The 26667-nt window shown below is 36.7% G+C and overlaps 1 protein-coding gene across 11 annotated transcripts in view; it reads left to right on the top strand.

Annotated features, from left to right (window-relative positions):
- MYT1L (myelin transcription factor 1 like) overlaps nucleotides 1–26667 on the top strand; it is a 476191-nt gene that overhangs the window by 276051 nt on the left and 173473 nt on the right. For all 11 annotated transcript variants that reach the window (XM_049784897.1, XM_049784892.1, XM_049784887.1 and 8 more), the window contains exons 6-8: nucleotides 15590–15644; nucleotides 15811–15844; nucleotides 16256–16318. In XM_049784897.1, coding sequence (XP_049640854.1) covers nucleotides 15590–15644; nucleotides 15811–15844; nucleotides 16256–16318 — 152 coding nt within the window. The remainder of the gene's footprint in view (nucleotides 1–15589; nucleotides 15645–15810; nucleotides 15845–16255; nucleotides 16319–26667) is intronic.

Below are 26667 nucleotides of genomic sequence, written 5' to 3'. Positions count from 1 at the left end.
TCAAAAAATAGCTTACTCTAAAGGCATCTACCTTTAGAGATAACTGAGTTTTGGTAACTGAGAATAGCAACTTAGGTGAAGTTCGTGTGTATGGACTCACCTTTTATAAACTAATAAACTATTAAAGGGGAAAACATCCCAATTCATGTTCACCTTGCCATCTCTGGTCAAGGATGGCTGAATGAAGAACTCATATCTTCTAATCTCTTCACTCTGCATTTCTTGATATATTCCTGTCCCTGCTTCTTTTGAGTTTTCAGTCTAGTTATGGATAAGTAAAGAACAGCAGATAGAGTCGATTTGCACTTGAAATAGTCAACAGGGATCCATTTTGGGATTGTTAAGCCAGAGAACTCATAATATGGTGGAATGTGAGCCTGATACTATAAATGAAATAAATTGACAAAGAAACAAAATCCAGTAGAGAGGAAAGCTCCTGTAGAAAACCACACAATGACTCAACCTTAATAGCCTAGGATTTGAAAGTGAGAGGTAACCAGGGAGATGAAAAGAAATGACTACCAATGAAAAACAGAAAGTGATAAATGATTTTATAGAGAACTGGAGAAAAGAAAATATTCATTTATGACTTTTAGATTTCAAACAAAAAGAATGATCACTCCATTTATTGAGCAAATAACTTTTGAGAATTACAAGATTTGTGCAAGGCTATTATTACAAGACCTTACAAAACCAGGGAAAAATACCATTCTCCATACATCAGAGAAATGCATGTCTAGTGAAGAAACTTGCAAAATGCTGAGAGAGGATAGAGACAAAATTAATCAATAATGTGTGGTGGGGTAAAATGAGTTGTCTAGTTGATACAATGACATAAGCCTTGTATCAGAAAGAGATGTTAGAAACACTGTCTTAGAATGAATTTCATGTCTGATGGATATTCTCTGTATTACCTAAAAGTGTGGAGTCAAAGATTAAAACACAAATTAGGACAAAAAGACAAATTAGGATTGAATACACTGGCATAAATTCATGAAGTATAGATGCATTTCCTCTGAAGCTGTGTGGATCTGTGATGATTAAAAGGGAGAGTTGATACATTATCAAATGTTTTATGGAGGAATGTAAATTCATAAATAAGACTTTAAGGACTTATGAAAATTGAATACTTCTGAAATGAGGATTTTAGAAATGATATCTCTTCAAATTTTTGAGGAGTTTTAGGGGTCATACCTGGCTATACTTGTGCTTGTGCTTACTTCTGGCTCTGCATTCAGAAATCATTTTTTTTTCAGTGTTCAGACCATTTCAGACTGCTGGGGATAGAATCCAGGTTAGCAGTCTGCAAGACAAGCACCATACCTGCTGTACTATCTCTCCAGGGCCTAGAAGATTATCTGTTTGAATACAAACTGCTCAGAGGAGAGTCAGAGGTAGATAGGCATGCATTTGATGCCAAAATTCTCTGTTGAAAAATTTTGGCCTCAAAGTAAGGAAAGAGAAAGATTGTGGCCATTGTTAACAAGTAGAGAGAATGAAAAGTTGAATGGTTTTTTGAACTTAAAAAAGAAAATAAGGTATAGAAAAAGGGCAACTTTAATCTAGGTTCAGTGCAAAGACCAAGACCACCAACCATAGAAGATGGATATTAAAATGGCACTGAGGTAACAGAACCTCTAGAATTCACAAAGACTGACTTCACCATAAGTCCTACCTCAGGATCTGTACAGATACTGAGACCTCTAAACACAAAGCTCTGATTGTATCACCCTGGACAGAGCAGAAGTCTTCCACACACCACAAAAACACCACCGGGAGAGTAATGATCCTGAGCAAAGAGCTGATCCCATGACAATATACTCCAAGGACGGAGAAACCCCATATCGCATAGGGCAAGGGAATTCCTTTTCGAATAACCCCAATATTTACTGTGCCAGGGCAGGAGGGAAAAAAACAAAAATACAAAAAACACAAAACCTTGGACATTTTATTTATATATATCTTACCTTCATTTATTATCGTTATTATTATTTTTATTTACCTAGCTATTTTGGTCGATTTCTCTGTTTGGATGTGATTATTGAAATTGTTGTCCCCAATTATTCTTATTTTTTTTCTCTCTTCCTTTCTCTTCTTTCGTTTTGTGCTACGCCATGTTTCTTATTTCAAGACCACGGCGTGTTTTTTTTTTTGTTTGTTTGTTTCTTATTTTTTTCTATTATTATTTTTAATCTGTTTTTTGTGGTGCCTATCGATATAACCGGAGTCCTCACTGGATATTTGACACTTCTTTTGGTACTGGTGGAGTGTTTCACCTTCTTGTTCTCATTCACTTCCCAAATTGATGATGAGAACCTCTAGAAGGATTCTACCCATTTTCGGGGTATTAGACCCTTACCCCAGTGTATTAACTTTCTCTTTTTCAGGCAAAACCACGTAACTTGAACTAGCTAGCCCTGCCCCCACTTACAGGGGGGAAATAAGGGAGGCAGCAAGACCAAACTGATGCAAGACTACTAAGTAGTAGGTTAGATACAGAGGGGACCATATATTCTAGCCGCCCTGAGGGGGAGGGAAGAGGAAATGGGAGGTAGGACAAAAACGGAGGGTTAGGGAGGACAATTTGGGGATGGGAAGCCCCCCTGATTTTGTGTAAATATGTACCTAAAATATTGTCAACAATATGTAAGCCACTATGATCAAAATAAAAATTATATTAAAAAAAAAAAAGAAAAAGGGCAACTTAGACAAGCAGTCCTAAGAATGCCCTGTAAAGTCACTCACATGAGGGTCACTGGAGTGGGAGTTGACATAGGCCATGGTCTTTATGAGTGCTAAAACTTCTTTGTGTCTATGTCTAGCTGGCTAACTCAGCAAAAATCACCAACACTCTAAGTCTTGAGTTTGTACATAAAGACAGTAACTGATATAACCACCTAAGGGTGCTTCAAAGTAAAGTACAAGAATCCAGGCATTTGACAGAGTACCCAGAAACAAGAAAAATCCAGCCCATGATCTTAATTCAGCAGTTCATATTTCTGACAGCAAGAAGAATTTTACAGGTATTTCTTAAAGGAAGACTAACCTGATGAAACATCGGAAACATTTATCAGATAAGCCTGAGAAATTCTTGGGAGGCTCCAAATTTTTTTTATGGTAAAGAGAAAAGCAGGGATAACTACAGAGGACAGAGTGGAGGTTCCATATTCTGAGAGTGAGGCCTCAGGGGAGACTAAATTTAGATTGTCTTTTAGACTGGTCTGTCCACAATTCAGATGAAAGCCCAGGATTCTATGGAGCAGTGCACTCCCCACTCAAAATATCATATATGCACATAGCACATACCTGAGTTTTCTATCAATACATGACAGTTGGCCATCATTCTACTCAGAGTGAGTTTTATACCCAACCCATGATCTGATGGTCACCCTTCATTCTACTTGAGCAATAATGTTTTCTATATCTGTACATGCTAGTTTGTGGTGGATCAGGAAACCCAGTGGCCTTACTTCTTTGCAGAACTTTCTCATAGCCTGAGATGTAGTACTGAAAGCATATCCCATGCCATAGATTTTCCATTCTATACCCAAACATTTGTACATGCTTCACAAGCATTTACTAGGGAAAAATTCTCCTTTGTCTCTGCTCAGGGGTAATCTTAAATCATTATTATAACCCCCATGGATATCAGTTATTTTTATTATAAAACTGGCTAATTATATTCTGTGTATCCACATATTTGGTGATCCAAGAATAAAATGGTGATCCAAGAATAAAATGTTCAAAGGGGATGAGGAGGATTCTATGTAATAAATAGTTCTGTGTATAGCTCTGTACATCAGTAGCCTAGATGGTGTATCTGCTCTCGGTACTCCTGGACAAGACTACCTCAAACTGAGATGAAAGCAGCAATGTCTCATAGCCTCTCTCACACACCAGGCACCCAACGAGACTCTCGATAAAATTTGCCCATTCATTCTCTCAACTACCCCATTAGAGACAGTCTTTAGAAATTGCACAGAAGAGAGTTCTGGGATTCATTATAAAATTTGCCCATTCATTCTCTCAACTACCCCACTAGAGACAGTCTTTAGAAATTGCACAGAAGAGAGCTCTGGGATTCATTGCTACTTTGTGAGTCTCATACAGTGAGTAATGTGGGGCTGATGTCACACTTGAGTCACCTGCATCGTTGACAAGTGCTGTCCTGCCACCATGATCCTCAGGTGCCAAAGGATGGCTAATGACAGAGACCAGTCTGAGACCTTAAGCCCTTCATCTTAAGAGCAGATAGGTCAAAGCTATTATGCTACCAATCTACAGGGTCCTGAGAGGTGAATTCAATAGTTCAACATTAAATTAACCTTCTTTCTATGTCATTAAACTTTTACAGGAAAAGACGGGGTGGAGGTAGCCTCTCCTTTTCTTTGTTCCCTGTACACCATTATCAGCTTTTGCACCCTCTAGAAGTTGACATGCATGCCTTCACTCTTTCACTTCCATAACATTTATTCTGAACTATGCTTACAGCTATCTCAAGTACCTCACCCTACTTATAATAGGCAAACTGAAAGGCAGAATTTTTATAAATATAATAATTGGTATGTCATTCTTTGTTGCAATGAAATCAGCCATTCATTAAAGTATCAGCAGTACCTTGATTGCCTGAATCCATTTCAAATATTCTGCTGGGTCTCTGAGCGTCTGGTGGTAAGAAGACTTCTTTCTCGGACCCCAGAAGGCAGTGTCTTCTTTGAAGCTGTCAATGATCCCTTATTACCAAGCAAGGGATCATTGTTTGACTCACATGGGAGCCAATACAATAGCATCAGCTTTTGAGAAAAGAAAAGGCTTTGGGACAAGTTATCCTGCAAGGAAAGAGAATGTGAAGTTCATTTTTTCTCTCCAGACTAAGTACCAGAGGATTTTTATAGATTTAGGAAAGACCCACATAGATAAAACTGATTGAAGGGCTTTTTGATTGGCTTTTCTTTCATACTATGGGATTTTTCACTTTTTTTGAAATAGTCTTTTGGTCAGGTTTCTAATTTCTTAGTTCTACAGATGGATGAGTTTCATCCATCCTTGCTACCAGTTGTCATATGAAAGTCAGTTTTCCAACCTTTTGCACATGACTAGATTCACATTCTGAGAAACAACTTACCCTTCAGATAGGGACAGAGATGCTGGGTGAAGGCCAATCAATTAGTTCTCATGTACTAATTTGTTTGACTTTATTCTCAGAATTAAGTCCCCTTTAATCTGAATTTCAAGTGCATATTATGCAGCCAGTGGGTTCACCTCTGATTTTTCATGGGTAAACTTTAATCCATACTCCCATTATGTGGACAGCACCCAGGCATATTGGCTGCATAAGGTTGATATTCCTTTGAAGCTTTTTATTAGTGTGATAAAGTTATTTGTAATAAATTCATTCACAAATAATCATCTATAATATGGATGACTATACTAATATACTTTATTTATGATAATTCTTTCATTCTTTCACTTATTTAGTCGGAATTCACAATTCTCAGATAACTATTAGGTGCCATGAACCTCTATCACTTACCTACCTGCCTAAAAGATATCCCTTGTCTTTTGGCAAGTCTCCTGGCCCCAACTATTTACCACAAACCCTCCTAAACACATACACAAACTGATACGCAAAGGCAATGTTCATTCATGGAGTTCAGAAGGTGGATGGTCTCTGTGCAGATGGTTTATTTATCAGTGTTCCTAGTTACCCCACTCTTATAGTTAGCTATATGAAGGTGACACATTTTCTTCCAGGGGCTATTATGAGATGTTTTATATTACAACCTACCATTTTGTGGGTTGCTATTTATTGCATTATGTTTAAATTGTTAAGTCCCAAACAAGCTCTAGAAGTCTATTCAAGTGTTTGGTCTCTGCTGCTAAGAAAGATTTTATTTTAGGTTTTATGATAGTACTTGAATTTTTGCATCACTTCAGTTGTTCACTCAAACCATGAGAACAGCTATGCATCCAAAAATGTCCAAGATGGTTCTGATTTTAATTATGCCAGAAGGCAGTTTCAATAATTTGGCTTTAACAGTTATCTCACACATTGTTTTTTATCCCCACAAATGGCATAAATATTATTTGCCATGACTATGTGTCTAGGGATCAGAGTGATAGTACAACAGGTAGAACACTTGTTTTCCATACCACCAACCCAGGTTCAATTCCCCAGCACTGCATATGATTCCCTCAACACCACCAGGTGTAATTCCCAGGAGTAAACCTGGGACAACACTGGGTGTGGCTCCAAAAGCAAAAAAGTTAAAAAAAAAAAAAAAAAGACAGTGTGCCTATAAGTTTTGTTTTAAAATCATGATTACATTTCCCACTATACTTAAACCACTTTTCATTCTGTGATGAAGGTATTTCCAGAACATTCTGATCATGAGACTTCCAGAGTTTCCTCAACGCCAGAACAAAACACAAGCAAACATAAATTTAAATATTTCCCTGTGTTTCTCCTGACTCATAGTTAAATATCAGCAAGTAGTTGTATTTAGGAAAAATACGATTATGGGTTTTAAGAAGAGTATAACATTGCAAGGGTAAAATTCAATTTGATTTTGCATATAAACTCTTTTACCTTTTTACTTTTTAGTACCCAATGATATAAGTTCCATAGTTTCCCAAAGAAATATTCCAAGATTGCTAGCAACAGTGGCTTGATTTTCTCACACACAACCGAGAGGAAACTTTCCTGGCATCACAAAAAAGCCTTTGGGATGGGGTAATGAGTATATGTGGAGCCAGGGGTTGATTCCATGATGGTATGCTTCAAGGGTGGAGAAACCCTGAATCTCTTAGGCCACGGGAATTCCCTTTCTTCCCCAATGCTTACTGTGCCTATGCAAAAAAAAAAAAAAAAAGTGGGGGGGAACGCCAAACCATACCACTCCAGCACCCATACTTTTTCTTGTTTCATTTTGATTTGTTAGTTTTTTACTTTATTTTCCTTCTCTTTTTGCTTCCACTTTTCTGTTTCTTTTTCACTCTTATGGTTATTATTTAGAGATTTATTTTTATTTTTATTTGCCGGGTCCATTTTTTTCTTTTTTCTTACATTTTTCTTTTTTTCTCTCTCTCTCTCTCTCTCTCTTCTTTCTTTTTTTGGTAGTTGTCACCAAATTTTTTTCTCCCTTTTTTCTTATCCTTTTTATCTCCAATGATGGTGGAATGGATGCTCAATGTACAACAAGCTGTAAAGTGGACACAGTTGCACTAGCATTCTGGGGGGTAAAGGAGGGAGATATGGGATGCATAGTGGGAACAGGGGTGGAGGGAGGACAGCACTGGTGGTGGGAATGCCCCTCATTCAATGTCACTATGTACCATAAATGATGCAGTGAAAGATTTGTAATGCACTTTGGTCACAATAAAAATTAAAAATAAATAAATAAAAATAAATATAAAAGAAATATTCCGGGCCTGGAGAGATAGCACAGCGGTGTTTGCCTTGCAAGCAGCCGATTCAGAACCAAAGGTGGTTGGTTCAAATCCCGGTGTCCCATATGGGTCCCCTGTGCCTGCCAGGAGATATTTCTGAGCAGACAGCCAGGAATAACCCCTGAGCATCACCGGGTGTGGCCCAAAAACCAAAAAAAAAAAAAAAAAAGAAAAGAAAAGAAATATTCCAGATATAGTTATATTCAAGTTTAACTGCCATATATTTATTTAAATTTTTTTTGGTTTTTTGGGCCACACCCATTTGATGCTCAGGGGTTACTCCTGGCTAAGCTCTCAGAAATAGCCCCTGGCTTGGGGGGAACATATGGGACGCCGGGGGATCGAACCGCGGTCCTTCCTTGGCTAGCGCTTGCAAGGCAGACACCTTACCTCTAGCGCCACCTCTCTCGGCCCCTATTTATTTAAATTTATCTAAAATTATCTTTCAATCTCAATTCAAATGAAATTTAAATATGATAGTGTCTGTTATCCTGCATTTTCCACAAAATTACCCATTTTCACTCTCTTTGTTCCAAAGTCCTAAGCTACTATGAAGAAAGTCAGCATGAAAGTATGAGTACAAGCATAAGGCTGACTTTAGCTAAACCATATTTTCTTTTTTGCAAAATAGTTTTGTCTTAAGTTATAATATATGTAATATTTTACATATTTATATAAATTGTATACTCATTTAATCTTATTCTCATAATAACATTTAATGAGCTATAAACCCATTGAATTCTCACATAACAACTCTTAATAAAGCTCTTCTCTCTTTTAATATGAATATTAATAATCCTAAATTTTTAACATTTGTTCTACATTATTCATTAAAAAACAGAACATTGTGTCATCTTCTTAAAAATAGTTTTTAATTTTAATAGTACTTTCATAAAGCATTCTCCAAGGGTGATTGCAATACATAATTTCTGGTTCTTGCAGATCCCCACAGATGGATTTTTATGAGTCAAAATTTGCCTGAGTCTGCAAGACAGGAAGCTATCTCTGTTGTGTGAAGCTCTAAATGTTGGAGCTGGCTTCAGATACCTGGGAGACAAAAGCTCCTGGGAATGCAAGATAACCAGAAGAACCACCTGCAGGCAGTTGGATCAGCATTCTGTTTTGCTAAATACTTGTAATTTCTCTTCGTCATTTCTCTTCCCAGAATTTCTATACCTCTCACACAGCTTCACAAATCAAACTCCAGTTGACTTCCATCTCTCTTGATGGCACTCAGGAGCAGTTAAAGGGCATTAATTGTAGGAGGTGACTGTGGATTTGGTCATATGAAATGGAGAATTTCCTCCTGCACAATTAAGAAGTGACAATGACTATGTCAAGTTGAGCTGTGACCTGGGTGTTTGGGATCCAACTGTGCCTCTGTCTGTACCTGAGGGAGGAGAGCAGGTTACTGGTGTATGGAAAAGCAGATTTAGAGTCTTAAAAGGTTAAAACTTAGGGATGGCTCCAAGGTCTTTTAGATTCAAGATGGAATTCCAGTTCATGCCTGAGGTGTTATAGCATGAGAAGGTAGCAATCAAGAGTCAGATGAAATTTCACTAGATTTCAGAAATTTTAAAAATATATTTACTGTTCTGTTATCTTCCCTAAGGCTTCAAGTAAGAATGATAGTATTTTATTAAGGGAAGATCAGAGACTATCAAAATTGTAAATGATGCATGTTTCCAAAAATAAAATTTATATGTTATAAAATAATTCAGGCAACTCTTTCTGGAAAGTCATTGTGACATCTTTTGTTGATTTTAAAGTAAATGTCTTCAGGACTTAAGGAATAAAATCAATTAAAACTTCTAATAAAAATATAAATTCTAGTAGTAGACTTCAAAATAAAAGATAAAATACTAAGCAATACTTCTAGTTTAGTGTATCTCAGTATAAAGTACTAAAGCCTAGAAACCCAAGCAAAATAGGGATTAATTTTATCCAGCTTCAGAGAAAGTTTAGAACAAAATATGATAGAAAAACTTAGCTGTGGAGTTACCAAATGGAATCGCTTCACTCAGATCTCAGATCCTCCAAAAAAGGAATTCAAAATCCCAGTTTACCTAATGCTGACCAGTCTCCAGTTGGTAGAAAAAAGGAAAAGATGGTTTTCTTTCAGAATGGCAACAAGAATGGAAACCAGGAAGAAGGGAAAAGGGCTGTAATATGTTTTCTTAAAATACTTACATTTTTACTTTAATTTTAATGTACTTTAATTTACATTTATTTAATTTTACTTTGTATGATCACTTTAAGCACCGTGGTTACAAAATTGTTCATGACTGAGTTGCAGTAATACAATGTACACCACCCTTCACCCATGTACGTTTTCTGCCAACAGTATTCCCATTTTGCCTTCCACTCTCCTCCACCATGTCCCCTGCCTGCATCTAGGTAGAAATTTTACTTCTCTCTCTTCCTCTCTCACTCACTCTTTCTCTCTGTGTCTCTCTCTCTTTCTCTTTCCCATTTTTCACCATTTGTCACAATTATTTGCACTATTGTTAATGAAGGACTATGTATCATGCATATCACTTTATCCCTTTTAACACCCTGTTTTTGTCCAGAGAGATCAGTTCCAATTATTATTGTCATAGCAATCCCTTCTCTACCTTAACTGCACTGCTCCACTGTTTGTGGCAAGCTTCCAACCCTGGACTGTTCCTTCTGACACTCATCTCTATTGTTTCTGAATATTATTAAAATACCATCTTTTTATTCTTATATCCCACAAATGAGTGAGTCTATTCTATATCTATCCCTCTCCTTCTGACTCATTTCACTCAGCATAAAAATCTCCATGACCATCCATGTATAAGCAAACTTCATGGCTTCATTTTCCTTAATAGCCTCATAGTATTCTATTCCACTGTGTAGATATAGCACAGTTTTTTTTTAGCCACTCTGTTCCTGGGCACCTGACTTGTTTCTAGATTCTGCCTTTTCTAAATAGTGCTGCAATGAACAGAGGGATGCAAAGGACATTTTTTATTGTAGTTTTGGGTTCCTAGGATAAATACCTAGAAGTGGTATTGATGGATCGTATGGAAATTCAATTTCTAAGGGTTTTTTTTTTTGAGGAATATCCATATTGTTTTCCAAAAAAAGCTAGACCAGTAGGCATTCCCACAGCAATTAATGAGAGTTCCCTGGGAGAAAGCATTTGTGAGGAAGGAATGTGCTATATTTTGTGGTGAAGGGGGTGGCAGGAGAGGAGGATTAGATTTAGACCCTACAGTGTTAGATGTAAATAATAATAAAAAAATGTAATGGCCAAAGAGAGAGTATTGGAGGTAAAATGCTTGCTTTACATGCAGTTGATCCTGGCTCAGTCCTGGGCACCATATGTAGTCATGATTCCCCGTAGTGATGGTGAGTCCAGAATAAATAGTAAGAAATGAGCACAGTTGGATGTGGCCCCAAAAGAAACAAAATTAGAAAAGGACTATAAAAAAGCTCTCCTGACATTTTAGACCTTGAATTTTACACTCTTTGTTTAATCTGAAGTTGGTTGGCAGTTTTCACATATCCAGACACCTCTGTGAGAACTGAGTTTCCAAGAGTTTTGCTACTTTATTCCAAGGTTTTATTAGCTGGTGGTGAAATAAGAGAGAGCTTCCATTTACTTTGTGCTAACTGCATGATGGGTGCAGTGCTAGACAGTTTTTAAAATAAATTATTTCATGTAATTCTCACAGTAAAGGTGTGTTGTTGACCAGGGAGCAAAATATATTATGCACTCCTGAAATCCAAAAAGAATTAGCACTGCCTAAATGAATAGAACTGGCATAAAATGGTCAAAATAGACTATTTCTCAGAAAATACAATAGCAAGCAAGGAGGATATTTTAGTGTAGTAGAAAGTTTTACTTAATGAGTGATTAGTGGCAGAATTAATTGCCCATCTGGAAAAAAGTTTAAAATTGTCCTCTATGTTAAAAATGAATTAAAAATTAAATGTAAAAAACCTAAAGCCATTCTTATCCAACCATATAAGCAATTAGCTAATGAACCCATGTTTTCCAATTTAATGCCTACAAAGAAAAACTAGCTCCAATATACTTTTGGTGACAAGTTCCAAAGCATAGTCAGGCATATATATATATATATACTTATACAGGTTTATTCTCAGATATAATATGTGTATGAATGAGCCAGAGGCCCCAGCAAAGAGAGTTTGACTAGCCCCTATTCCTTCCAGAAAGTCTAGACAATCTGTCAGTAGACCCTTCTTGGGTCTTTTGGAGCATAAAAATGTGCCTGAAAGCCTTAAGGTGCCTGCACAGCCTACTCTTGACTTGGAACTCTGTCATCACTCCACTCTGTAACCCACAAATTCCATTAATCTACTAGTTCAACTCAGATGCCAGCTCACCAAGGAAGTTTCTCATTCCACATCTACTTCCAGATTGTATGAACACAGTTCAAACTTCTATTCCCCCACAGTGAGACTATTTCTTTTTTTTTTAATGAATTACTTTATTTAAATACCACAGTTACAAAAGTTTTCATGGTTGAGTTTCAGCCATCAATGAACACCAACCTTCCCCAGTTCACATTTCCTACCACCAATGTCCCGTTTTCCTCCCACCCTCAAAGAACTATATATTTTCCAGAATGAATTGCATCCATTTATCCATTATAAATGGATAGTGACTGAAAAGACACTATTTCCACAAAGTACTACCAGCAGTTCTTTTACTACTGCTTTTTGACCATTTGTACTTTTTTTTTTTTTTGCTACAATGACCCCCATGTGCTGTGCTTAAACTTTAAAATGTTTGCAAATTATTCTATGTGATATTGTCATTTTGGAGCATTGATGTTGCTTTTGTTTTTTTTCTGTAACCAGGGTTGCTATGAATAGTAACCATGGCTGCTGTTAACTTTTATAGAAAATTCACCCAGTAGGTGCTTGAATCAGAGGAAAACGGTGATAGAGAGAAGAGGCCTAATAAAAATGTTGATTTTATGTTGTGGTGGTTTATGTGGTTTATGTTGGTTCTTGGTAAATGGTTTTTAAGTTCTTTTCCTTCACCCAACAATACCAAATATGGTCCAGAAATTGACACTGATCTGAGGAAGCTACTGTACAGAGCACAACTTATATAACTATTATATTCTTTGAGCTCCAGCCCTACCCCTGTGCTCTCGCAAACAGCTGCTACTTTAATTTCTTGTGTCATATGTTCTGTTTATGTGTTTAATAAATGTCAACAGCTCTATAGCCATTGGGTCAGCTATCACTTCTCTTTATCTCAGTGTTCAGGCTCCAGAGTACCATGCCTATTGTCTCTGGAACCATCAGTGGCAGCACTCTACATCCTTCTCTATGTGTACTCCTTCCTAGCAGTATGTTCCACCATTAAATCTCTTTGTCCATGACCTTGTTCAGCCTCCTCCCCAATCTACTGATTATCTGCCCTACAGTTGGATTCACTGACATGTTCACTTGTTTATTCTTTAATCGTATTATCTTTCCAGGAAGCTAAACCACCACTTCCTTGTAAATGCAAACAATGCTCATGTTTCACAACTTTCCCTGAGATAGTTTTCCTCAATGAGTCACCAACTATTGGCTCTTACTTTTCTGAAATTTCTGCCACATGTGGTAGCTGTACAGATACATAGTACACTTAAGCTATTAAGCAGAGAGATACTATAGTTAAGGCACTTGTCTTGCACATGGTTGACACTGGTTGAATCTCTGGCACTGCTCTGTTGAGCACCACTAGGAGTAATCCTTAAACTGAGTGAGGAGAAATCCCTAAGTGCTCCCTGGTGTGATCTCAAAGCAAAACAAAAAATCAAAACAGACGATTGGATTGTTAAATGAACTAGTTTCTTTATGTAATTTTTAATTAATTTATTTTTTGTTTCTTGTTCCAGTGAGCTAAGGGCTAATCCCAACTTAATTAACATGATCATGCAGTATATAGAATGAAATTTAGGCATCCTACATGCATAGTATATATACTAGCCCTTTAAGCTATCTCCTTTAATTTATGTCATATGCTTCTGAGATATAACATGTGTTCAAGAAATGTCAACTGGTCTATAGCCATTGGGTCAGCTATCACCTCTCCTTATCTTTTTATTTTATTTATTTTAATATATTTTATATTGAAAACATGTTCACCATTAAATTCCAAGAATTATTAATAAGTATTTGATGACCAATTGATAGACAAAGAGAAAAATCATGAATTGCTAATTTAACTCATGAGCCTTAGTTTCAGATCTGTGGTGAATAGTGCCCAACCAATGCTTTATTTGTTTACTTGATAGGAATCACAAGTAGTGCTCAGGCATCTGAGGACAACTCTTTGAATACTCAACCTGTATAGCAGCTGTATAGGTCTAAATGCATGTCCTGAAGCCCTCTGAATTATATTCCTATTCCTCCATCCTGGTTTATTGAATTATTTCTATAATTTTATATTTTTGGCTTACTCTTAGTTTAATTTCAATTATTATAAAAACCAATCTATTTTTGTGAATGCAGGAAGATTATTTCTTTAGTTTTTATTTTGTTTTGTACTTCAACAATGTGTTTGAGATACTATGGTTTACAGTACTGGTTAATGATAGTTTTATACATATGCTATTCTAACCTCAAACCCTCTATTTGAGAGTCCACCTCTTTCCATCATTATCTCAGTGCCCCACTCCCACTAATATCTAATTCCTCTATATTGGTAAGCTTTGTTCTATAAAGCAGTTCCCATGTTCTGTCTCCTGCTCTATTATTTTTGGAAATTTTTTTATTTTCTCACTATGTTTCTTTTAAGCCTACATATAAAAGAGATGATTCTGTATCTGTCACTCTTCTTCTGGCTAACTTCACTTATCATGATACTCTTGAGATCCTTCTATAAAGTTGCCAATTTAATAATTTCATCTATTTTGTAGCTTAGTGCTATACCATTGTGTACATATATCATAATTTACTTCTCCAGTCATCTTCTCATGGACATTTGGGTTGTTTCCAGATTTGGGCTATTTTAAATAGTTCTGTCCCTTCTGAATATTTTTGAACTGGTCCTTGGGACAGAAGGGCAGCTCTACACAGACCTTTTCTCTGATGTTCATTTAACATGGCCACCAACAGCTAAATAGAGTTATTACCTGCAGTGGAGGAAGTAAACTGGACCCAGAGAACAGCTGGGTTTGTTAATCTTATGCACAAGAACACAACCCCAAATACTTTGACCAGGTTAACAATCCCAGGTGAAGCATTCACTATCTTCTCTACGTCTCATCCATTATAAGCACCTTGTTTCTTTGAGTACAATTCTCCTACTCTGCAGTTTTTCCATGTATAAATTATTCGTGCGTGTTGTAAATATTTGGTGCAGAAATTTACAAGTTATAAGTCACCTATCAGGTTGAGTGTTTGTTCCTGTTGCTTCAAGATGATGCGCAGGGTCTGGGCCCTACATAGATCTTCTATTAGATGGTTCTGGGCAAGTCACATCAATAAAATGATATAATGAGACCTTCCTTACAAAACTGCTGAGAGGTTCATAGAGGGTGATGTGTGACATGCATCGTAGTAAACAGGAGCAAAGGTCTATTTTTCTAATGAGCACACTAACAGTTTAGAACAACATGTACAACTACTACATCCCAGAGATAGACATCTGCGAGAGAAATCCTTAAAAGGCTCTTTCCATTGTAGTTGCATTTTCTTAACTAATAAAGTAAGCATTTCAGTTGCAAATATATACATATATACATATGCATACGGATACATATATTCCTTTTTTTTCCTGAAAGCTTGATAACAGTCTTATATTCTTGATACTATGGGAAAACTCAGACTCAACCTAGATGTCTTCTAATCAAATTCTTTAAAATAAAATGAACAGGTTGCACCTTGCAGTTCATCAAATTCTATTTCTGTTAGACTGAGAGTAGGCACCTCATGATTCTTCCCGGCATGGTCAAGGTCTAGTTTATTACTTTTAATAGCATCTTTAAATAGCTTGGCCTCTTTCCCCACACTAGTAGAGGGATTCCCTTTCCAGAGTAAAGCAAGATTAAAACCCCTTCACTAAGACAGCCGTGTTCAGCTCATGCCCCACTGGCCTTTGCATGCAGATGGAGACACTGACTGCCTGCTAATCTATCCCCAGATGGAGGTGGACGCCGAGGAGAAGCGTCATCGCACACGGTCCAAAGGGGTCCGAGGTATGTGCCAGCTTCCCTGACTCCCTGGAAACCCCACTCAGGGTCACGTTTGCCCTGGAAAAGCTGCATGGTGAACCTTACTTTGACCCCACCCTCTGGGTAATTTTGTGGAAAAGTACTAGTGTGATAGATGATAAATTTTTATCTATTTTCCATCTCTCTGCAGTTCCCGTGGAACCAGCCATACAAGAGCTGTTCAGGTTAGTGTTCTATGAGTAAAATGTATCCCCATTAGCAATTTAGAAAATTCCTGCCTTTTAATGGGTACACTGTACTTGAGTTCATCAGCAGCTTGCTCATGCCCCACTGCACTGATGGAATTAATTCTCCTGAAACTTGCTAATAAAACACGTCCCCTAATTTCTCCCTTCCTCCTGTTCCTGGCTTTTCTCTCTGTGCTGTCCTTCTCTCTCTCTCTCTCTCTCTCTCTCTCTCTCTCTCTCTCTCTCTCTCTCTGTCTGTCTCTCTCTCTCTGTCTCTCTCTCTGTCTCTCTCTCTGTCTCTCTGTCTCTCTCTGTCTCTCTCTCTGTCTCTCTCTCTCTTTCTCTCTCTCTCTCTCTCTCTCCCCCCTACAGCACCTACATGGTGTAACTTTCTCTTTCCTATTGCAGCTGTCCCACGCCTGGCTGTGATGGCAGTGGTCACGTTAGTGGCAAATATGCAAGACACAGAAGGTAAAGTCTGCACTTTTTCACAAAGTTCTGTCTTTAGCAGAGTCCTAAACCAAATGATGACAGTGAGTGTGGGTGTTCTTAGAAAAACAGACTTGGTATCCTCTCTTCACTCCTCTGATGTTCACTCAGTCTTTAGTCTCTCATGGGTTCTCCCCATAGTTAGCCAATCTAACTAGTTGCTGGGTTATAATTTAGGATAATTTTTGAGAAAACACAAAGTCAAAGCAGCTTCATTTTCCCCTTATGCACACACAGCCTGGGCATGCGACCCCATTCCCTCTGCCTTCGTAAAAGGCTCATTTTCCAGACACTTTCTCATTCTTGTCACTGAAGGATGGGAAATGATGTTGTTAAATTGTGACCTTCCTGATCTTTCCATAGGAATGTGCTTCCATAATTTAACAGAGTTCATCTTTGAAAATGAAGCTCGGACAAGGGAGCCAGGCAGAGCAAGGGGGAGGGCAGAGCAAAGGTGATAAACCTGGATAGATAACTAACAAGACTTTGGGGGCTTTCCATGATTATATTCTCCTTGTAAATACTGAGAACCCAGTCCTGAAACCGAGATGCACAAAGATACATCGAGTATCTCTAGAGTCTAGACAATGTGGTATGTAGGTAATTATTGCTAAAAGTGCATCAAAGCAAAATTGTACTTTTTATGCCTCAGGCTTTGAAGCTCCTGTGATGTCACTCTTTATATTTACTTTTGCAAGTAGAATTCTCTTCTTTATGAAAGTCATGAAGCAATAACTTTCAATAGAAGGTTAAGATGAGTAACAACTGTTTACAGATTATAATTAGCTAATCTTTTGTAAAGGAATTTGCTGTGTCTGGACTCATTCCACCCAACAAACCAGGCCACTTAGTTCAAAGCTCCATCTATGACAGTATGCTGGGGTGCCCCAGATGACCTTTCTTCCTTGTCCTACATTTTATTTCCTCTTTGGCACAGCATAATGCATAAATGAGAACAAGCATTTATTTTGATTTTCTTTTAGTAAAATCAAAGGGAAAATATAAGTTATATCCCAGATCTCCATGCCAGCATTTAAAGAGTTAGAGAACTTTGAAGAGCACCTATGATGAAATAGGTAGACATCCTCTGTTATAAACCAAAGGAATGGCCAAAACTTTAAGAGAATTTGAGGATGAAGATTATTGAATATAATAATGCATCATTTATTTTGATTGTGAAAAAGAGCAAAACATCTAATTGTGTCACTTAAATGAACAGTTTATTTAAAGTGTTTGTGCTCTTTTTTTTTAAAGGAGCATATATGTAAATTTTAATCTATAAGTTTTTTTCACTGCATTATTCATGTTTTCTATGGAAAACAAGTTAGCAAACCATGAGTGAAATCTAATTTTCTCTCTAATCATCTCTTGATTAGTCAATAGTTAAGCTTTATCAAACTGTTACTAACAGAAATGATTACATTTGGCTTAAAAAGTTTTAATTGGGTGTCAGCTAGATATATTTTTATACCCATAATTCTGAAGAAAAAATTCTCAAATAAATTCAGTCATAGTTTTAAAGGTGCACCCTATACAACTAGAGACTTTTATGTAGAGGCATGATATATGGACACATCTGTACCTGAGATTTATCATCCTGATTTTTTTTAAATTAAATGGTCTTTTGACAAATAGTAGGAAATTTTAAAGATTACCCAGCAATGTCTTGTCTGAAGATGTGATGTGGTGTAAAGACAGAAACACAGACTCTTACAGGAGTTAATTAGATAGAATTTGAAAGAGGAGACATAAAAACATAATTTTGGGAAAAATAATATAACAAAGTTCTTCTTTTAAAATAATGCCATCAGTCTTTTCCATGAGTCAATTTTCAATAATTATTAGAATTACTAATATTTTAATAGAAACAGTTAATTAGGATATATCATATGGGTTCTTAGAAAAAGAACTATTTCCCAGAACAGAGAAAAGATTTGAGTTTCTTCTATGTCATTAGTTAGTCAAGGGGCTCTGGACAAATTATTTAACATCTATGGACTTCAATATCTTTAGTTTTAAAATGGGAGAGTTGTAGACTTTATTATGTAAAATTAATTAATAGTTAAAACATATGTCACTATAAACCTCGATTGAGTGCTCTTATTGAACTATCAAGTAAAATTTAAGTAGTGTTTTTATATTTATACATTATTAGTAATTTTTAGCTAAAGGATAACATTTGAAAGACTTCATAGAAAGTATTCTTGCAGTAGATAAGACTTATGTTTATGCTTTTTATGTCTTACCATTTCAAATTTGTAAGATATTAATTACATAAGTATTAGCTTATTTTCCAATTTAAAACTATTTCTTGCTACAAAAATTGATCTTGGAAACTTTTGCACATAAATATATGCATATACACTGTCAGTATAGTGGAACCTTGACCTCTGCTCCCCACTCTGGATCTCTCTTCCAAATTCGATGAAAATTGCAACTTGGTCTTTGTTTTCATTAAATTGCCTCTTCTTTAATTTCTTCTTTTTTTTTTTTTCTGTGTGGTGGTACTCAGGGCTTACTCCTGGCTCTGTTTTCAGGAATCACTCCTGATAGGGTTCAGCAGTGTCTGGAATACCAGGGATTGAACTAAGACAGTTATGTTCAAGGCATGCTTCCTACCCTCTATAATATCTTACTGGCCCTGTCCTTCAGGTCTTTTAATGATACATTTTTAAGTAAAGATATTCCTATAAAAGCAACAATTTTATTTTACTCATCTATTACACTTATTCATTAATAGTTAGAGCATCTGCTTATTTAAATCGTGCAAAAATTCATTTAGGGCAGTAGTGGGGGGATCAACAGTGTAAAGGGAAAAAAGTAGGAAATCTGATACACAGCAATAAAATGTGCCTATCACTTAGTACTTTTTAAAAACTATTAAAATAAACTTAATTTTATTATAGATTCCCATTTATGAAAAATGTTGAAGTTTAAAGTGGGTAAAGTTTCCTTTTACTCCACCTTTAGTCTATTTATTAGCTTCTTAAGTACTATCGATATAATACTATAAGGGGATTGTTTTGTTTTGATTTGTTGTCTTGTTTGGGGGCCACATACAACAGTATTAAGGAGTTTCTCCTGACTCTGCACTCAAGAATTTCTTCTAGTAGTGCTTGGAGATCTTATGGGATGCCAGAGATTGAATTCAGAGTGGATTTATCCCATGCAAGTCAAACACTCTATGCACTATACATAACTCTGGCCCTTATAGGATGGTATATTTATTAAACTGGTAAACCAATATCTATAGATTACTATTAACTACAGTTAATACTATTATTTTTCTTTAAAAATTTTATTTAAAAATTAATGTACTTTTTCTGCTCCATAATCCCATTCTAAAACCACAGTACTTTTGATTTTTATGTTTTTCTTAAATTACCAGGAGTGTGGCATTTTCCTAAATTTCCCTTTTTTAATGACACTTGTGAATATAATATTATACAAAATGTCTATAAACTATTTTGCCTATATTTTTCATAGATAGAAAAGATAAATACATTTTAGGAAAAACCAAAAAGGTAAGGTGCCATTCTCATATCAAGGTTTCATGCTATGAGTAAGATTTAGCACTGAATATATTGACCGTGATACCTGGCTAAATTTATGATTATTCAGATTTCTGCACTATAAAGTGTCTCTTTTCTCCCTTATCACACTGTGCTCTTTGAAAGGAAGTCACTGTGGGCATTCTCACAGGCAAGATGTTATGTCCTACCAACCTAAGAGAAATATGTCTGCATAAATTATTTGAAAAAATATTTTTCTTCCTGGCATTTATTTATTGATTCAATAATCTATTTACATTATTAAGGAACTCATTGATATTTAAGACAATTTCTAAGAAAATAAAATATTAATCTCAATTTCATTATCCTATTTTGTTTTTATATGACAGAAATTGTTGTATAACTATTTTTTATACTATTTGAATAGTGATTGGCTCATTTCATGATAGCTATTGAAATTGATGGCTGTTAATTCTTTTTAGTGTGAAAATGATAAGATTGTGGGTTTGTAAAAAAAATCAAAAATAAATCAAGATGTAGGATTTAAGGTTATAATATTTATACCCTTCAAAAATTATCAATTCATGGATATTCATAATCAATTCATAGATATTTATATGTATTAATAGTTCATAAACAACTTGGAGTAGTTGCTGAATACATGTATAACTGTGTAGTTTGAAGTAAAATGGAAAATCAATTAGGAAAATCTCAAAGAATATTGAAACATGATTTTGGGAAGTGCTCTTGTTATGACTGAAACCCAACTACAATTATGTTTGTAATAATGGTTTTTAAATAAAGGAATTATTAAAATGAAAAAATAATCAAGGGACCACAGAGGTAGCTAAGAAATCAGGAATGCATTTCTGGCACTAAATGGCTCTCCAAGCACTGCTTGGGGTTTTAAATGGTGGTCCCCAGCATTACCAGTCAAAGCAGCACCACACCACTGGGTCTAAGCATTGAACCACCATTCTTGGTAAGTGGAAGATAGAATGAAGTAAACCCAAGTCCCTGATCATTGTTTTGGAGATATAGCTCTACCACAAAAGACCATTCCTACCCAAAAATATACATACGATTCTTACCAACATTTCAACAGTATAAATATTACTTAAATTTGTATGGCATTGCAAAATAAGCCAAATAGCCAAAGCAATTGTTAAGTAATAACATGGGAGACTTCATGTTCCCAGATTATAGTTATAGTAAACAAAGAACTCTGATATTTAAAATAAAAGCAGATATAACAATAACAAACACTAGAAGTGAGAGTGCAGAAATAAATCTAAACATACATGGGTACTTATGACAAAGGAGTCAAAGTAGGAAAAAAATTTCCCCAACATCACAGATGGTCTCCCAGATACTCTCAGGTATGATTCCTCTTTCACAGAAATTACCCCTGACCACAGACAAGTATATCCCCAAAGCAAAGAAACAAACAAACAAACCATAGAACTCATAGAAAACTTGAGTTTTCCAAAGCTTAAGGATAAAAGTTTAAGGATGGGGACTTCCCAGATTTCCCCCAGTCTTTTCCCTGAACTATCTCTTTCCCCAATATGATTTTAAGTGTAAAATATACCAGTCAAACCAAACATTTTTTGGAACCCTATTTTATTTTCATGGTGCATAGTAGTGGGAACAATGTGAAACATATGGACTCCACAAACTTGGAAGTTCTACTCTCAGCTCTCTAGCTATAATACAGAAAATTCTTCAAAGAGAAACACAGTACAAAGATCTGGTGCATGGTGTCGGGAGGGAGAAAACTCTGTGCCCCTGAATCTCTGAGCACCAAACATTAGGTCTCTGACCGGCAGAAGGTCAGAAGTGGGATTTAGGGTTCCACTAATTTTTGGTGGCATCCCCAAATCAAAAGCTGCCATCTGATGAGGTGATGAGGACAGAGTGAAAAGAACCTACATAAATATCTATCTATAATTGTTTCACTATGGTTCAAGTACCTGATAAAGAGATGCATTTTAAACCAAGATACACATGAATGAACACTAAGATATGAACTAAAAGGCCAATGTCAAAGCACTTCTGCAAAACTCTACTTTAGAACATCGACTAAGATAGAATATTCTAGTGTCTCACATTCACAGCTCATGTTTTTCTCTCCGTATTGACATAAAATATTGTTCTCCAGTGCAACTTCATATTTAGAATAGTTATAGAAATGATACTTATTATAAACTAAAAATCACTGAATAGTTCTGTTTTCCCAATTAGAATGCTTTTGTTTATTTTTGTTGTTATTTTGGAACCTCATCCAGCAATACTCAGGGGCTACTCTTGATGCTGTGCTCAAGAATTATTTATGTCAGGCTTCAGGGATCAGGATGCTGAGGACAGAACCTGAGTTGACTGTTTGTAACCATCCACTGTATTACCATTTCAACCCCCAAATTCAAATTTAAAGAGGACTAAGAAGACAGTATCAATTTTATTTTAAAATATATAAAGACCATGTAATTTAAATTTTAGTTGTGTATAAAATAGTTATACATGAGAGATAATACGGTAGGTTGCACATTTGCCTGGTACACAGTCATTTTGGGTCTTATACCCCAGACTGTTATATGTAGTCTCCTGAACCCTACCGGGAGTTATCCCTGAGCATAGAGCGAGCAATAATCCCTAAGCACTGCTGGGTATGGCCCCCCAAAACAACAAAAAGATAGTTATACACATACATGCTTGAAATTAATTGTATTTACTTGTTTCTATATTGAGATTTTGCACAAACTTCCATAAGAGAAAGAAATTGCCACTCTAACATGGCTGTATCCTTCAAATCTGTCTGCAATGTGAACCCTTTGAATTTATTTCTGATAAAATTAGCAATGTAATATGTATAATAGATTTACACATACCATTCACTAAATATTAATTATTTATTAGGCATAGGAATATGCCCAATAATGCCCATAATATGCCCAAAATACAGATATTTACATGAAACACCAACAATGAATGATGAAACATTTGGCTCCAAATTTAGCTTTAGGGTCTTTTACACTGCACCAACTCCCAGATGTTTAGATGATGGTTATTGGTGTTAGATGTCAATCCTCCCGATTGAGAAAATATCAGAATCAAATTATTTGATCTTGAAACTTGAAAATTAAAAGCTCCAAATGGTCGCTTTCCTTTCCTATCAGGAAATGATTGGATTCTTTCTGGCTTGTTGTGCATATTCCTTATTCCGATTTCTCTCCATTTCATATACCTTTCACCCACCAGTGTGATTGCCATGGCGGCAACCGCGGGTGAATAATTGCCTGTCTTCACGGGAGCTTGTTCTGGAGCTAAAGTGGAGGGCTTGCTTCCTGATGTATGCACGCCTCATTTGGATTCTGCCAACAGCCTAGGGGCTGTATTATTCATGCCTTGACAGAGAGCACTCACTAAAAGCTTTGGAACAGAGCCAGGTACTGGCGGGAGATAGTGGAGCATTGCAACATGCAACTGAAAGGAGCATCTATAATCCAAAAAAAAAAAAAAAAAAAGGATGAAAAAGAAACAGGGAGGAAGCACAGAGAAATAGGAATCCTTGTACCTCCCTTTTACCGGTTTCACATTGATAGAAATTTCATTTGCATTAAAATAAAATACCCTAAAAATAATTACATTTTTTTTCTAACCACGCTTGAAAGTTTAACACAATTTTCCACGTTTAATTGCAAAGCTGATTTTAATTAGTAAGGCCCTGCATGTGAAAAATGAAGATTCACTTGGGTGCGTAAAACACATTGCAGTGTCTGCTGAATGCTCTAATTAATGTATGGCTGCTGTACAACAGAGTGCTCCGTGGGATGTTTATGAAAAATTCTGTGCACGCAGCCACCCAGTCAGTCTGTGTTTTACTTCATGAATCCACTAGAATAAATAGCCCCCCTTCATTCTTTATGAGACATCATTGTGCATGCCATCACCCCGTCCATAAACTTTATGGCATGCCTGTCCTTTTTACTATTTGTCACTGATATTATAAATCAGAAGTTAGGGCATACATATTTTAACATTAATTTGATAGTTTTCACAGTTGTACGTTGAGCAAAAAAAATTGGATCTAGGACTTATTTGTATGAAATGAAGATGAAAGCAAAAGAATTTTCAGACTCACCATAACCCCATGCCTGTAATTGATCGTATATGTGCAAACAGAAAATTTGGGTATAGTCTTTTGGACTATGGTGGCAGTTAACCTTTATTGTCAGTATACATGGTCCATTGAAAAAAATGAATTCCTGGCTATGATACTGAGAAAACAATTTGCCTACATGACATGTACCAAGATAGATTTCTAGTTGTCGCCCATTTTGCTAAGAATTCAGAATACACTGGGACTGATTCATATGATCTAATACTAAGGAAATACAAAGAATGCTTTTCAGGAATAGTTTGACAATGAGAGAAATTAAATATATGTTTTAAATCATTTTCAAAGAGAAAAAAAAGCATAGGTATTTCAGAAAGAGAACTAGAAAAAAATACAAATGTTTATAAAGGAACTCTAATGTATGCCATCTGTACTTAACAAGCTTAGATTCGCCAATTAAAATCTTGGTCTAATTCTTGTCTAATGATTAAGAATATATAAACATGACTTTGAAACACCAACAAAATATACATCAAAAATTGGCGTGTAGCGCTGCTATTGTCTGGGGTTTACCCATCAAAAAACAAAACAAAACAAAAAAAAGCCCCACAGTTCCATTCTGACTACTACCATCTGTGCTGGGATTATGGAAAATACACATCGGTGCTTTTTAGATCTGATGTGCAAAGATAAGAAGGTCCTGATGTGGCAGTGAAGGTTGTCAGAGAAAGCGACCCTGATGTATGGTTGTGTGATCAACAAGTGACACCTGAACCAATTCCCAGGTTGTGCACAGCATCCAGCTTGTAACTCAGAGCAAATTCCCATGGACATGTGGACCATGGATCATGTGGACATGCAGGCTGTAGGGACAATGCTCTTTCTCTTGAAAAATAAACAGTCTTCCCACACAAGTCAGCTGTCTTTTCAATAGGTCTATAGACCATTCACGGAGGAAGGTGGTTTTTCACTTTGTAGTGGTGGTGGGAGGGAGGAGACCGAGCAGGGCTGAGTGAGAATGAGGAATCTCTCTCACCAGTTCCAAAGGACAGTGAACCCTTCAGCCTACACTCCTGAGTGCCTGGCATCACAGTGGTCAGTAATGATTTTGAGAAAGTCAGAACCATGTGCAGCACTGTGACCTGTTCTTGAATGCATATTTAAGGACAATAGTGCTATCGTGTCACTATGAGTCTGAAGGAATGATCCAGAGACCCTTAAGAATACAGAAAAGAGAACAGTTGATCTTGCTCCTCTGACCTCCTGTCCTAAAGAGAATAAAGTGTTCAGAACCCCCAATAAGATCGAAAGCCCATACTTTGATCTTTGTGTTCTGCCTTTCTACTTAGCAGTAATGGGACTTGAATCTCATGAGCTTTTATATTTCATCATAAAAATGTTTCTGTGAAAATGAGGGTGTATCCAGCTAATAAAAAGTAGGAAAATCACCTCTGACTTAAACAATGTTAAGATTCAACTCTCATAGAAATGAGAAAAGAAAAGTTAGCCTAAGTTAACACAAGGGCTTTCAAGCCACTATCACCTTCCTCCTCTTTCATTGTCTTCTAAACTCCTGTCTTTTTGACAGGTCTTGAATGGTCTGATAGAGTCTTCCCCCAACCACCAGAGTCCATAGGAGGTTACAGGAGCAATTTCTAGAAATGTCACTAAGGGGTCAGAAGAACTTTCTGAGAAGACACCAATATTTCTCATAGTGCTAGATTTTTGGCAGTCCCAAAGCCTCCTATAAGATAGGTCAACCCTGTCCCAAAAGCTGCAGAGTGAGCATTCCCGATCAAGGTCTCCCCAAGTGGGGCAAGCTGACCCCTAGTATCAATGTTATTTGAAAAGACGAAGTCCAAGCTAGTTAAAGCTGTGCAGTGAACCTCTATTTCACTCTGACTGAGAAGCTCCTGAGTATAAGAACCACTGGTATGGTAAAGATTTTTTGGCACAAAAGCAGAAATCTGATGATACAGTTTAAAAATAATGAGGAATAGCAGGGTAAGCAGGTATGCAGGGTAAGCAGCTGCAAATAGCCAAAAGCATGTATATATCTAAGGATCTGAATAAGCATGGGATGGCACAATTCTTATTCTGAAGACCACTGGTGCCATAAGCCAATGGATACAATCCTGCTCCTTTGCTAAGACATAAGTTTGACCCAGGAAATTCTAAATGAAGTTGATTTCTACTACAGGTTTTGGTAGACTTCAAGATAGAAAAAAATACTGTATTGCCCATCCCTTTCTAGGATGCTCCCTACCTCACAGCCCTTAGTCAGGTCTCCAGTGTTAACATCACTCATTGTAATTTCTGGGGTCTTCAAGTGACCTTGGAGCAGGATAGCTCATTGGGATGGTGTCATCATCCATGTCACTCTGAGTAAGACATGCACTTGGGAAAAGGACAGGACAGGGACGCTCTGAGAGCAGCACAGCAGCTGCCTGGGGCTGAAGGGCAGTGTGGCTTGATCTTGATCAGAGCAGTGAGTGCATCAGGAAGCTTTTCCAGTTAAGAATCTATCCCATATGGGATACCCAGAACCTTCTGGGGGAACTGTATGATCATCTATGCAGGAAGACCGCCAAGATTCTGGCTCCTGAGAGCCTCCAAATGGCCCTGGCCTTGAATGTCCTCTACTCTAGATTGTCATTAGCGAGTCATTATGGTCACCATAGTCACAGAGTTAATGGAGCCTG

Source organism: Suncus etruscus, chromosome 12 (assembly GCF_024139225.1).
Source record: "Suncus etruscus isolate mSunEtr1 chromosome 12, mSunEtr1.pri.cur, whole genome shotgun sequence".
Taxonomy (NCBI): Eukaryota; Metazoa; Chordata; class Mammalia; order Eulipotyphla; family Soricidae; genus Suncus; species Suncus etruscus.
The sequence above is the reverse complement of the archived record's forward strand: the minus strand, read 5'-3'. Positions and strand labels throughout refer to the sequence as shown.